The sequence below is a fragment of the Venturia canescens genome, chromosome 1 (genome assembly GCF_019457755.1).
Source record: "Venturia canescens isolate UGA chromosome 1, ASM1945775v1, whole genome shotgun sequence".
Lineage (NCBI taxonomy): Eukaryota > Metazoa > Arthropoda > Insecta > Hymenoptera > Ichneumonidae > Venturia > Venturia canescens.
In genome coordinates, this window is record NC_057421.1 from 17380450 (window position 1) to 17394050 (window position 13601).

At 35.4% G+C, this 13601-nt stretch overlaps 2 protein-coding genes across 2 annotated transcripts; both read left to right on the top strand.

The window, feature by feature from the left end:
• The first annotated feature begins 262 nt into the window (after positions 1-262).
• Positions 263-8291, top strand: Ctns (Cystinosin). Its single transcript, XM_043415957.1, has 9 exons — positions 263-287; positions 1195-1246; positions 1327-1417; positions 1505-1687; positions 3325-3565; positions 3683-3802; positions 4126-4414; positions 4696-4798; positions 7880-8291. Exons 1-9 carry the CDS (start codon positions 285-287, stop codon positions 7965-7967), a joined length of 1170 nt encoding a protein of 389 aa, XP_043271892.1. The 5' UTR covers positions 263-284; the 3' UTR covers positions 7968-8291.
• Positions 8292-9245: 954 nt separating this feature from the next.
• On the top strand, positions 9246-9584 carry mRpL55 (mitochondrial ribosomal protein L55). The gene has a single exon (XM_043433413.1). It carries the CDS (start codon positions 9246-9248, stop codon positions 9582-9584), a length of 339 nt encoding a protein of 112 aa, XP_043289348.1.
• Positions 9585-13601: the final 4017 nt, after the last annotated feature.

Here is a 13601-nt window from a genome sequence, read left to right on the forward strand (position 1 = left end):
GTAGTATAGAACGTGCACAAAACAGTTTCGAGTTACCAGAGAAGCCAGTGAATGAGGAAGTTTTGAACAGTGAAACAAACAACGGATAAAAATTTGCACAAAAATCACAACAGCTTTACATGCTCTGAAAAGCAAATAAATGTTTTACTTGTTCCGGTTGAAACATTCGAAATTTCAAAATGATGAAATATTTCGTCAGTCGAAATATCGAAATGTTAATTTCGAAAAAACAAAATGTTAATTTGTACATCACTTGATCGTGTTATCGGAAATCATCGTATAATATGGTGATCACAAACGTTTTATGAAATGAGATACGAATAATTCACAGTTGAATATATTTGCTCAGACGTAATGGAACAATCGTTTCAACTCATTTTTATTCTCAAATGTGACAAACATGGAACGATCACGAGTAAAACCTTTCCGTCAGCTAGTTGACGTTCGGCCCTCACCGTTCTCTACGCAATCCTTTTCACTCGCTCCTCTCATTTGTCTCTCTCTATCTCTTTCCCTCTCCTATCTACTAAAAAAAACATAACACCCGAGTTGTTCAAAAAAAATATTCAATAATGATGAATATTCCGGCCAAAACAATGATCCGTGAAGTCACGCGAAACGTGTTATTTAGTACAAAGTATCGTTTAGTGTGAGGTGGAAAAAAATGTTTGACATTTCAATAAATTAAGGTTAATATGACGCAATATTTGTCCATTCAAAAATGAATTGGGGTTTAATCTGTCGTTTCATCATCGATGTACAAATTATCGTCTTCTATATTGTCGTGCTAATTTAAATATTCGATTACAGTTTCAAGCTTGTCACGATGACAGTTGTTTTTATAGGTTATACATGTGAAAGAATACCGTGAAGTTATTCACATTTTTCAAAAAGTTTGTGCATGTGTGTGTAGTATTAGAAAAATCTGTATTTTTTATAACTGTTCAAGCTCTTATTATTTTCGAGTTTATGATTATTTAGAAATAATTGTTCTTTCCCTCTCTTGCTCTTTTTATCAACGTTAACAGTTATTGAAATTTATCAAACGAGAGAACACATCTTATTGATTATTTTTATTTATTTGATTATGTTGGTATTTATTATTAGTTTTGTGTACCAATCGCTATTAAAGCTGATATATGCATAATATAAATTTTGACAACGTACTTAAAAAATTGAATTTTTCTTTTTTAGGAACACTCGAACATGGGCAGGATGTGGCTTTTGTGGCTGTCAATATTTTTAGGTAAAGCAACGGTACTAATAACACGGCATTGTATATCATGATGAAGATGTTCAAGTTAAATGATGTTCCTATTGTTGCAGTTTTAAGGATGGCTTTAGCGGATTTTACAGTCAATGAGCATGATGTGAAAATTCCACCTGGCGGAACGGGCTATTTTATTCTAAGACTAACGTATGATTGAAATTTTATATCTGTTCTTTTCAAATTCATGGATATTTACTTATATGAGACAACAATTTGTTTGACTTGTTTATTCAGAGAACCTTTAACGGTGAATGTTAGTATATCAATGGACGTACAGCACAGCGATTTAGTTAGAACTGTACCGGCTATTTTGAATCTCCCTGCCAACGATCCAGAAACACTATGGAATATAACAATAATGGGTCTTAATCCAGGATACAGCACAATTAGTGCAAATGTCACACCGAACATTACAGAGTAAGTATGACAAAGCATGTTGAAAATTTGTCCAAAATTTGTACACTTTGTGTATTTTCAAATGATAATATAGCTCCCTTCATAAGCATGCTATACTTTTATATATTTTTCTTCAAATTCAAATACTGAGATGAAAGCAAAAAGAAACAAGAAAATCAAGACTCAAGTGAGATTATGAATATCAGTATTTTTTTTTAAATGGTAAAGTAAAGAAACATAGCACAAAATGAAGAAAAGAATTTTCCACTCATTTTTCAATTTCAATAGATATCTTCTAGTTTTTAAACCATCGAATACTTTTGCAAAAATTTCACTAAATAATGAATCGATTATTGTCAGTTGACACGATTCACGCGATTGTCACATGAATAAAAAACGAATCATTCATGCCAACGGTCTTGCAGTGAGAAGATAATAGGTTTGACCGTGTCCCATATTCATATAAAATCTTGTATCAAAGTCTTATCTGATTTTTCATAGTTCAATGTCGGTGGACATGAATTCATAGCATAAGCATTATTGAGAATTTATACTTGAATTTTATTCAAATACACAAGACACAATAAACATATTTATTATGTAGACTGATGGTCTTCGAGCATTTCAGATCGAAATGTATCACAGAGTTGCAGTAATGTTTCTTTATCTTGAGTAATTGTCAAAATATTCCGGTCAAGAAAGTGTTTTGCCTTGTTGATTGCAATGGCTGATGATGGGGGCAGGGGGTCATTTGAACTTCCCAGAGTCTCTGACCCCGACCTGTCTTCGGATCCGATAGTTTGTTTCCCGTCAGTCAGTTCTTGGATTTTGAGGCAACTAGATCGACTAGAGTTCCTTTCAGATATTTTCCCACTTTGTTCTTCTCGCGTCGTAGATTTGTGACTGTCAATTTTTTCTCTAATCGTCTCTCAAGCGTTTCAGCGATATTTTTCTCCGGACCCCAAGTGCGAATGTTTCTTTTCATTCTTTCTCCAAGCGCAATCCATTGTTTTAACTAAATGTGAACTTTGTGTATTAAATATAATGGATATAACGACACACGTTCGTTCATACGTGATTAAGATTATCGACTGACTACTCGGAAGTTTTCTCGTCAAATAAATATTTCATTACAACTATTCAGTAGTTAGTTTCAACTCGAGTTTTCACGCTCCAATTAATCTCTGAGAAAATAAGAAGAATGAGCGGATACCGAATCATTATCGTACCGAGGGATCAACTCGGTTCGTTAAATCTCAAGTGAGATATTTTTTTATATTCATTTATTTTTCTCTTCGTTATTATAGACAAGACGTTATTGAATTTTAGTGCAAAATATGACATATTTAGAGCTGCAGAATATTCCAATTTTTTTCATTACTCCAAACTCATAAAAAAATTCAAAAAATGTCAATAAAAAACTTTAATATTGTTCTCACGAATGAAAGTGTACAAATAAATTTTATCAAATACCAAATATATCGAAACTTCGAAATTCTCAAATGATTTCAATAAAAGCAATAACTTTGAATTAATGAGAAAACGATTATCAAAGATCGACGAATGTTGTCATGATCGTACGAGAGTAAGAGATACAAAAAAAGACGAAAAAATATGTCAAAACGTTGAATGACCGATTCTGGTAACCTTTTTTTCAGTTTCTCCGAAGCATTCGTGAGGGTAACGGTTGAAAGATCGGAGATTCTTTATCACATTAGCGCGGTGGTTGGATGGATATATTTTATAGCATGGAGCGTGAGTTTTTATCCCCAAATGTACAGCAATTACAAGCGAAAAAGTGTAGTCGGATTGAACTTCGATTATCTCTCGCTAAATCTCGTTGGATTTATTATGTACGCTCTGTTCAACTGTGGACTTTATTGGATACCGTCGATAGAGGTAAAACACAAAGGCATAAAAAATGAGCTTACAAACTCGAACATAAGTTGTACTTTGCTCTCAACGCACTCGTTTTTATTTCAATGGACTAATCGATATTATTATTCTCTTTCACAGCATCAGTATTTTATGCGAAATCCAAAAGGATTGAATCCCGTCCAGATCAATGATATTTTTTTTTCGTTGCACGCTGTTATAGCGACCGTTGTCACTATAGGACAGTGTTTTTTTTATGAGGTAAATTTAACGGCCAAAATAATGTTTTTTTTTCTCCTCCCTTTTTTCATCCCGAGGTGCACATCGTTAAAAAGCGCAGTAATATTTTAACCTGGAATTGCCAATGTTTCAGGATTCATTTGGCACGCAAACAGTAGATGGAGGTTTTTTATTTTTCGTTTTCACAAGCAACTCAGTGGTTGAAAAGTAAAAAAAAAAAAAAAAAAAACACGTTCGTTGTTTTTTAACGTTGTGCTCATCGACACTGCTTTTTCTCATCCCCACTATTGAATGTACTTTGAATGATTGATTTATTTTATTTATTCATTATTCTCACGCTGCAGATAGGGAACCAAAGAGTTTCTACGACTGCCCGAATAATTCACGGGATATTTGCCACGTTTGTATTGATAACTGCCATACTTGGCATTGTTAAGACAATCGCGTGGCTTGATTTCCTCTACTACTGCAGTTACGTCAAATTGGCAATAACGTTAATCAAATACGTGCCTCAGGCATATTACAATTATAAGAGAAAATCAACCGTCGGATGGAGCATTGGAAATATATTTTTGGATTTTACCGGTGGAATTTTATCAATGCTACAGATGATACTGAACGCTTATAATTACGGTAAGTTAAAAAATCGTGTTACAAAGAAGAGAATAGGCCGATTAACGGTGCTCACAATGTTCTATTTATTATCGAGTTTTTTCAATTGATGAAAATGAATCAATCGGTAGATATCGCGCAATATCAACTGATAAGAATTTTCGTGCGCTGAATGTGTGAACCTACATTTAATAAAGACAGAAACATCGCGATCCGAATAAGCTTTACAAAAAATATTGGAAAATCTGCACGAATGTCGTCTTTAATATTTTTTAAAATTTTTCTTTGATATTTCTCAACAGACGATTGGGAAAGTATTTTTGGCGATCCCACGAAGTTTGGTCTGGGATTCTTTTCTGTAGCATTCGACATATTCTTCCTCGTCCAACACTACGTGCTCTACAGGTACGTCATACCTATTGGATACGCTTCAAAAAATGCAAATTCGCTAATAGAAATACAAAATCACAAAAAGCGAATAAATTATCCACACATTACTTGGCTTGATCCAGAGAAACATGTGGAATAAGGAATTTTCTTGTTTCATGCCAAAAGTTTCGAAAGCTTATGTGCTATTTGTCAGATGAAAGTTGAAGCAAACGTTATTTTTTTCTTCCTTTTTTTCCATCGCATGATTTGCAGCTATATTTTAGATGTAGAAGCATGAGTAGCTAAAGTTTATCGAAAAATACATCACAATTTTCACAACAGAATTATACTTGCATCTACCATCGTTATTGTAACCTTACAACATCGTAATTGCTTACGTTCTTTGGCTGTCAAATTCGCTGAGAAATTGCGATCTTTAAAAATGCTTGCTGATAGTAAAATTCATGAGAACCGTTCGAATGTAAGAAAATCGTGAGATAGCAATCGACGTAATTACTCCAAATTTTTTTGCGTTTATCGCACTACCGAATGATTCGCTGGAATGTGATTTTATTTGCATTCAATATTTGGGTTTGTTTTTCAAGTGTTTTTATTCATTCGAACGATAATCATAGAAATTTACGTGGGTAAAAAGTGTAGAAGCGGAATTAGAAAGTTGTTGCATCGTTTACAAAAATGCTTACTGATGTCCGTAATTGCAGGCATGTTTGTCATAAGTTAGGAAGCTCAGCATTCGTAAAACCGCTATTGTAACACGGCTTGTATATAGCAAAAACAAAAGCAAACACAGAAAACACACAAAGGATGACATCGAGGCTGTGTTACTACGGGGGTTGCGAGCAAGAAATTTTAAATTTTCCAGGCACACGAAGAAAAAAGTGATCGACCTGAACGGCCGAGTCTAAAATCCGGAGGACATACGCCAGCGTTATTGTTAAGCGCGTCTAACCGTATTTCCATTGCTACTCTGACGACGTTTATCTTAACCAGTATTCAAACCCTTCCGCGTTTCATCATAAATATCAAATTCTTCATGAATATCAAAATCACCGAGATAAATATATTGCATGAGGATGAAACCGATATCAGATTCGATATAGATAAGTCATGGGTCTTTTCCCGATTTAACCTGAGTATGCAGCAATCCTGTTGGAAGATTTCCATCGTTCAAATCCAAAAAACATTCATTCTCTTAATTTTATATCGTTCTCACGCCATTACATCACAAACGTTGATTGAATAGGTGGGTAATTTTATGACGAAAAATCATATTGATATTTGCTTGATTGAATTGATGCTATTAAAATTTTTTAAATTCCGTTACATGAAAATATTTCATGCATACCATATGCGATGTGGAATTTTAAACTATTACATTCATTATTTTAATTCAAAAGAAAAAATAGTGGTCAATAGCTGAATGCGATTTTACAATTTTACTGCTTGTGATCCTATTTATATTTATTTCCGAATGCGATTCTCGCATATTTAATTATTCACAAGTCATTAGATGATCGGTTATAACGATTGTCATGTTTCTTGGAGAAACTCTTTAGAATATCACACCCAAAGGAAAATATTTATATATTGAGTGATATACGAAACGCATTTATGAGGAAGTATGTTACCATTCAGCACAGAAATTATAATTCATTAGATTCCAATGGGAAATTCTATAACAAAATTCTATAACAAAATGATAATATTAGTTGATCATCGAACATATTTGAGGATTATGCGATATTCTCTGGTATTTTAATAATTTCAACTCTCTTTTAGGGTCAATTTATCGTATTTAATTAATGTCAGGGTACAACAAATCTATAATTTCCGTTCATTAGATTCAGTTGAGAAAAATTTCATTATAAAAATATTTGAAAATTACATTAGAAAAGTTGCTCAATCAGTTGCTTTTAATTTTTTTCATGCTCAAATTGCCATTGTGAATTTCTTTGTCATTATGTTGTCAAACTCGTTCTTGTCTGCATCATTTTATATCATGATTCAAATATTTTGATACATGACTGCGAACTCTTATAGAGATCCGAATGCTGATGGCCAATTTATGGCTAAAAAGTCTTGACCTATGATTCAATACCAAAATTCTAAATTAAGCCAGCATGTCCCCTATTGAACTGAAATGTCAAACATTTCTTGATGACGCAAATTTGCATTTGAGTGCAAGTAATTTTTTCCATTAGATCAAATATGTGATGTTCAGGATTCTACTGCCTCGATTGCACAGTATTTTTATACACTTTTTTGTTGTCGCCGTTGTTGTTTTTTTTTTATTTTTTATTTTTAATGTTTTTCTTTCTTTTCGTACTGTATAAGTATACATTTTGTTACCTGAACCACTACATCGCGATACGAGCTCGAAAAATGTATACGACGGTTGTTTGATTTTTTCATTGCGATTTATTCGCAAAGTAAATTGTGTTCATCATTGATAGAAAAAAAAAATTTACTTATGTATGTGTAATGTCAAATATGAGCATATTGGACAATTGCGCAGTATTTAAAAGCGTAGGAAAATAGAATTCAGAAGCGTGTTGTTCACTCAAATAAAAAAAATAAATAAATAAACTAATCACTTATCATCCGACCCTATCCTCGATCCTCTCATGTCTTTATTTTTCATGTGGAAAGAAAATAATAAACATTCAGCATCGTTATACTGGAACTCATGCGTGGTTTTTCTTGAGTGTGTGACCAAAGCGTGAATTCACTTTTGAAGATTGCACGTTACAACAGATTGGAGTGTGGAAAATATAATGATGCGAGTCAGAATGAATTAGTTGTAAGCCCAATGCATGAAGCATGTCTCAACAATAAAGCACGACCAGAACCCGATCAACCAAAATTATACCCCAGAATAAAGGACAAGGTCATACACGCACAGCTTTTTCCATTTTTTAAACGTAAGCCTTGCAGCATTTCGGCTCCCATATAGGGGTAGCAGGTTTTGGAGTTTATAATTTTTAAGTGCGTTATGCTGGCTAAGATTTGTGTTATTATGATTTTTTTTAAGCTATTATATTCAAAGGTTATTTTTTTAGTGTGCAAAAAAACATTTGTATCAAAACATTTTCACAGGGATCGAAGGGAATATACTGAGATACCAGGAACATGCCAGCAGGAGGAGTATCAACCGGAGGATTCGTCAAAAGGCATTTTGGCATAAAATCACTGCATCTTTAGCTAAGCTCGGCTAACACGCAAAACAAAAGACTAATTAGCATATTTTTTGACTCCATATATATATATATATATATAAACAGTTAATAACTGCATTATATATAACAAGATATTTATAATATATTTAATAAAAAGTTTACAGTGATTGTGCGAACGATGCGAAAATCGTTCAGAAGAAAATTCAACGACGATTGACAGGATGAAAACGAAAATTTTCGCAAATTGTTTTCGTTTTACAATACGGTTTTTTTAATTATTATATTATTTTATGATCTGTACATTCACAAAGTATATATGTGACTCACCGAAACTGCTGTATGTCGACGTTTCGTTTTTCATTTTTGCTGTGTTCGTATCGGCTCTTTTTCCTTGATCGCACTCTTTCACTTGGATTTTGCAAACTCCATTTTTGTCAAAACATGTTCATGCCGGTTTGTTTATAAAGAATATTCCAGGAATATTCAAAAATGCTCTAGCGGGACGCTGTAGAACTAAGTGGCGCATGCGCAGTAAGAGCCATCGAAACGTCCCCTCTCCGCCCCGGTGCATGTGTGCCAGCCATATCTATATTACCGACGTAAACACTTTGTGTATTATTTTTACAGAACTATCCTCAGGTAAATCATCAAGTTACACATTATCCATAAATAGTTCATGAAAAACAATATAAGACCTGTTTAGCTATAAAGTATAAAATTTTATTATATATTTTCGTTAATGTGTCGCTTTCAAATAACTCCAAAAATAGAATATCAGCGCGGGCTAACCTAAATTTCAGCGATATAAATTAATGTCTTGTTTGTTTTTTTAATTACAATTATTGAAGATTTTTAATTATTCAAAATTGTGAAAGGATAGATGGAATACATATTTTTCAAACTTGATAAAATAAGTCCATCAACAAATGTGATGGTGGTATCCTGTACTAACGCACCTGCAATTGATTTCATCAAAATTAAATTGATTGTTGATGATTTTGTCAGATGCAATAAGACTTCTAAAACATGAGCAGTGTCAAATCATACTGTGAAAATTATACAAAAACCATTATTGAAAAAATTGGGTGAAAATTTTACCTCATAGTCTAAACAGAGACATTTTTTTGATTATGAGTTATCAGCTCCTGTGGAATGAACCGACTAAAGTGGAGCCAGTTATATCGAAGCTTTCCTTAAACCAAGAATTTACTTTTGAATGTAACTGTAGGAAAACGATTCTTTTGATGTAACTTATTAAAAAAAATTTGCATCCTTTTTTATGCAGAATGCTTTTACTATTATCTACGTTGGTAAAAATCAGTCGGAGTACTGGGCTCATCTGCAGAGAATTGAATTGTTGGACCGCAGGGATAACGAAGAAGCACCGAAAAATCTACGAAAGAACTTATCCGACGGTACTAGTTTTACCAGATGGCAGTAGTGTGAATGTGGATTATCACGAGCCAAAAAAGATTGTCGCACTGCCTTTGGATCTCAGTCTTTTAACAGAAGCGGAGAAGAAGGCAAGACTGGAAGCACGTAAACCAAAAACCAGAGTTAAGCTGGTCGAGGACATAGAAGATGACTATGACGAGAATCGTTATCTCAAGTTTGTCAAGCGATGATATTAGCCACAGATCTGTGAACTCGAACCAATCTCCTGGAACATTATTTTCTTTGAGAAATATGTAGAAGTTCATTTTTGTCCAAGCTCAATGCGAGGATCCCTCGGAGTTTTGAGCTTAAAAAACATCGAAAGCTCGAACAGCGTGTTATAATTTAAATGATTTTTCAAAGAGAATCGAATGAAACTCTGACAAAGTCGGACCATTCGTGTGTATTTTTTTTCCCCTTTTTAAAATAAAGTATTGAATGAAGCCGGAAGTTATGAAAGATTTTCAACGAGATCACCAGATCATTTGATTTCCGTTTGCAATTGAATGACGAAGCACGTAAAATCGTTGATCTCCCATTGACACGCGAACAGGATATTCTATTGAAATGAAATGCGCAGCTTTTGTAACTCGTCGAGCTCGACAAAGCCCATGTTTTTTTACCAACTCGTTTCGATTGCGGTGTAATATCGCGTGCGAATAAATACTTGTGAGTCGACCCGAATTCCAGGGCTTATTATGCATCCACGATTCAGGATGTCCGGAGCTAAGTTCGTATTTCCTGACCTTAAACTCGGAGACCCTCGGGAAACGATCCAGAAGAAAGTACCGTCGTCAATTCAGTGGCGAACTCGCGATGATTACGAGAGGCGTGTACTACTTTCTAAATTATCATTGAACAGCGTTAATTCGAACCTGTTCACTTGTAGATCATTTGAAAAATGGAAAAACAAAATTTCAAACGATTTTCTCATTTCGAAAAATGTCACATGGCTCGAAAGTTGGAAATTATTATTCCTTCGACTTTGTTTTTCTTTCGAAGTTCATTAAAGAAAAAAAATAACGAATTTCATTGCGTCCTAGCGATGGAAATTTCAAGATCTTGCTGCAACCGATTCTGAAAATTTTAGCTCAGCACCATAAGTACATCTGATAAAATCATTTTTTCCCTTTTAATCCTACAAACACGAGCGAGAACACATCCGATTTTATGATGATCAATTATAGAATTTGTTTTTCACATACGTTTGAACGCAGGCGAAGATCGGCAAATTGCTCGTCTCGTCAATCGAGATGTAAAGGGTTTCATTCGAAATGGGTTGCATTTCATAAAAGAACAAAGAATAAAAGAAAAAAAAGGGAAAAATGTGTCTGTGTGATTCGAGGAAGTAAGTAGGATCGGAAATTGACAGAAGGAACTTTTACCGGTTCGCGAATATGGAGTCCCTCGTAAAGATCAATCGCAGGCTCTTTCTCCTATTAATAATAATAGCAGGCGAGCCTTTTATAGTTTGGTCGTACAGTTCGTACACGCAAATGGGCGTCAGACAGCACATGCGGGTGTGTACGCGCCCCATCTGTACATTTAAAACTCTGCAAGGATGACTTTCACCGTCGCAAAGAAACTCCTCGTAGTTCCTTTGTACATTATTTTGCTTCTGTTCCTTTTTTTCTCTCGGAGTACCGCTAACCACAAGAGCAATTTGAACTTTCGACCGTTCGTCGCGATACGTCTTTCCATTTGAGTCCACGTTTTACGAATGGCTTATGTACGTGTTTAATATAATAACACATATCGATATTTCTCGAGTCTCCTTCACGCGTGCATCTTTTGCAATAGCTTTTTCGCACCGCCGTGTCACTTCGAATTTGAACGGGAGCCTTGAAAAATCAGCGAAGATACATTCAAACGTAAAATAGAGAAATCGACCCGAAATTTAATAAATAAATAAATCCTTCGCCGAAGGTTGCGGCAATTCCAAAGTCTGAAGACTTTCGTCATAAATGGGAAGCGAAAAATTCAATGTGTCGCAACGTTTACATTCGGCGAGGCTTCGAAACGAGTTTAGCGAAATAAAAGCGGAGGAACTGAAGAGATTCCGAGCGGAATCTGGCGATAAACTTTTCCACGACTCGGTCGAATATATGCTTAGGAAAAAATTGGCAATTCGTTGAAAAATTGTTGGAAAATTCGTTTCTTCCGGAGCTTTGAATCCGTTAAGACTAGAACTAAGACTAGCCCTGATACTGGGACCCAACCGAAATTCCTTTGAGAATGATAAAATTGTCGCTTTTTCAATGCGATTTAAGATCGAAAGAGCTCAAGATCGAGTTTCGAAAACGGTACGTCACCTCGAATTGACATCCACTCGTCGATACAGTTGGAAACAACGTTATACGTGTATGAATGAAGGTTCGGAGATGGAAAAGGATAGTCGATGAGCGAAAGTGAGGCGTCACCGACTCCGATCAATTCCTCCCCGGAGTTTGAATCGCTCATCAGGTGATTGCTGCTTCTGTGTTGAGTCGACGTGACGAGATCCTTCGATGAACATCGAAAGGAGTTGCGATCGTGACATTATTAAACTATTTTCTCAATGCTGTATTGCCAAGTAATAACCAATTCTTCAATCGGTACTTAGCAACACGAATTCACTGGACAGGAAGTGATGAAAGATAAACGTTAGGAAGAAACGTAACGAGGAAAATCTTCGTGACAGGCTCATAAGGTTGGACAAATGTTTTTCGAGTGAATGTAAATCGTGATGACAGGAATGTTTCGCACCGAAAACCAGGGGAGAACGTATTTATTTACTTTGCACCTTGACCTTGGACAAAACTGAGTTTATTTGTAAAAACGAGTGCTCTGAATGAGCATGAAACGACGTTACGTTATTCCTGCGTACACTGCGTTTTCCTTCGAAGCTTCTCTGTCATTAGTTGATTTCTCTCGAGACACGAGATCGCAATCGCTTGAGGGGAATCAAAGTATGATTCAATGGTCGTGTCCTTTGCTCGGTAAACACACGAGAAGCGTATTACAGCACTTGGTGGCCCTCGCGAACGATCATGTTGCAATGAAACAACGAATAAAACTCAAATCAAACTCAAATGTATATACGTATAAACTGAAGCTCATCGTCGTTGCACAAGATGAAACTGTATTCGCTTTAATGGGCTCTGATTGCAAGGGACTCTGCGGCGATTCTCCGTGACCATCCATCTTTTACTCGTTGAAAAATCGACGAGGAAATAAAGTCCATGCGTTTCCGGTGTGAAAAACTCATCGTTTCCGTTTTTTCTTGCAGCATTGAAGATCATTCCTAACAGTCAGCATAAATCCTCGTCTTCGTTCCTCGCAAACTTTCATTCATTATTCTTATCTGCACTCGTATAACGCAAGCTTCGATTTCATTGCTTTTTAAACACATTATTAAATTTCAAGCGTATTTTTCCATTGCGTTTAATAACTCGGCTAAAGTAGAGTGTCAACTTTGCTTCACGATTTTCCACTCCTTTAATACGTTCAGTGAAACTCGTCGATTGCGACAGCTCCGGAAAATTTCTGGATCCATGTTCGGCTGGCGGTTCGCGATCGGCACGTAGCAAAAATGGGCTGAGAATTCAATCACGCTGAAGCCGATCGGCGTAACGGAACGTGATCTCCCATTGTTCAGACGTTTTTTTACCACCAAACGCGGATTACAAATAGACGAATAGCTTTTCCCCGTCGCTCTATTTTATTCCCGATTTCATCGCGATCTCTGCACAGGCCATGAATCTTACGAAATTTGTGGTTTAAATTCTTCCCTTTCTACTTCGTATCCACAGCTTTAGAGAGATCGAAAAATGAGATTGAATCAATGAAGATAAAAATTTGATCATCCTCTTCTTTGAGTACCGTCGTTGGAAATACCTGGAGAAAAGTAACTTTCATCATAAGCAGTTGGAGATAATTTTTATGAAACCAGTCAATAAATAAATGAAATGCAAACTCATATTTAATCAATGCAATGAATTGACTGAAACGACTAGTCGAAACTAATCATTCGCACACGTATCGCTTGCTAAATATTTATCCTGAAAATAAAGAGACGTTTTGAAAGTTCGCGAAACAGCCACAGACGAAGATCATTCCACTTAAACTTTCTCGAAGGATCATTCGAACCAGCGCACAACGAAATAATATTTAAATCGCATTGAGCACTGCAGACAAATATTCCCTCAACTTTTCCATCATTTGTTCGC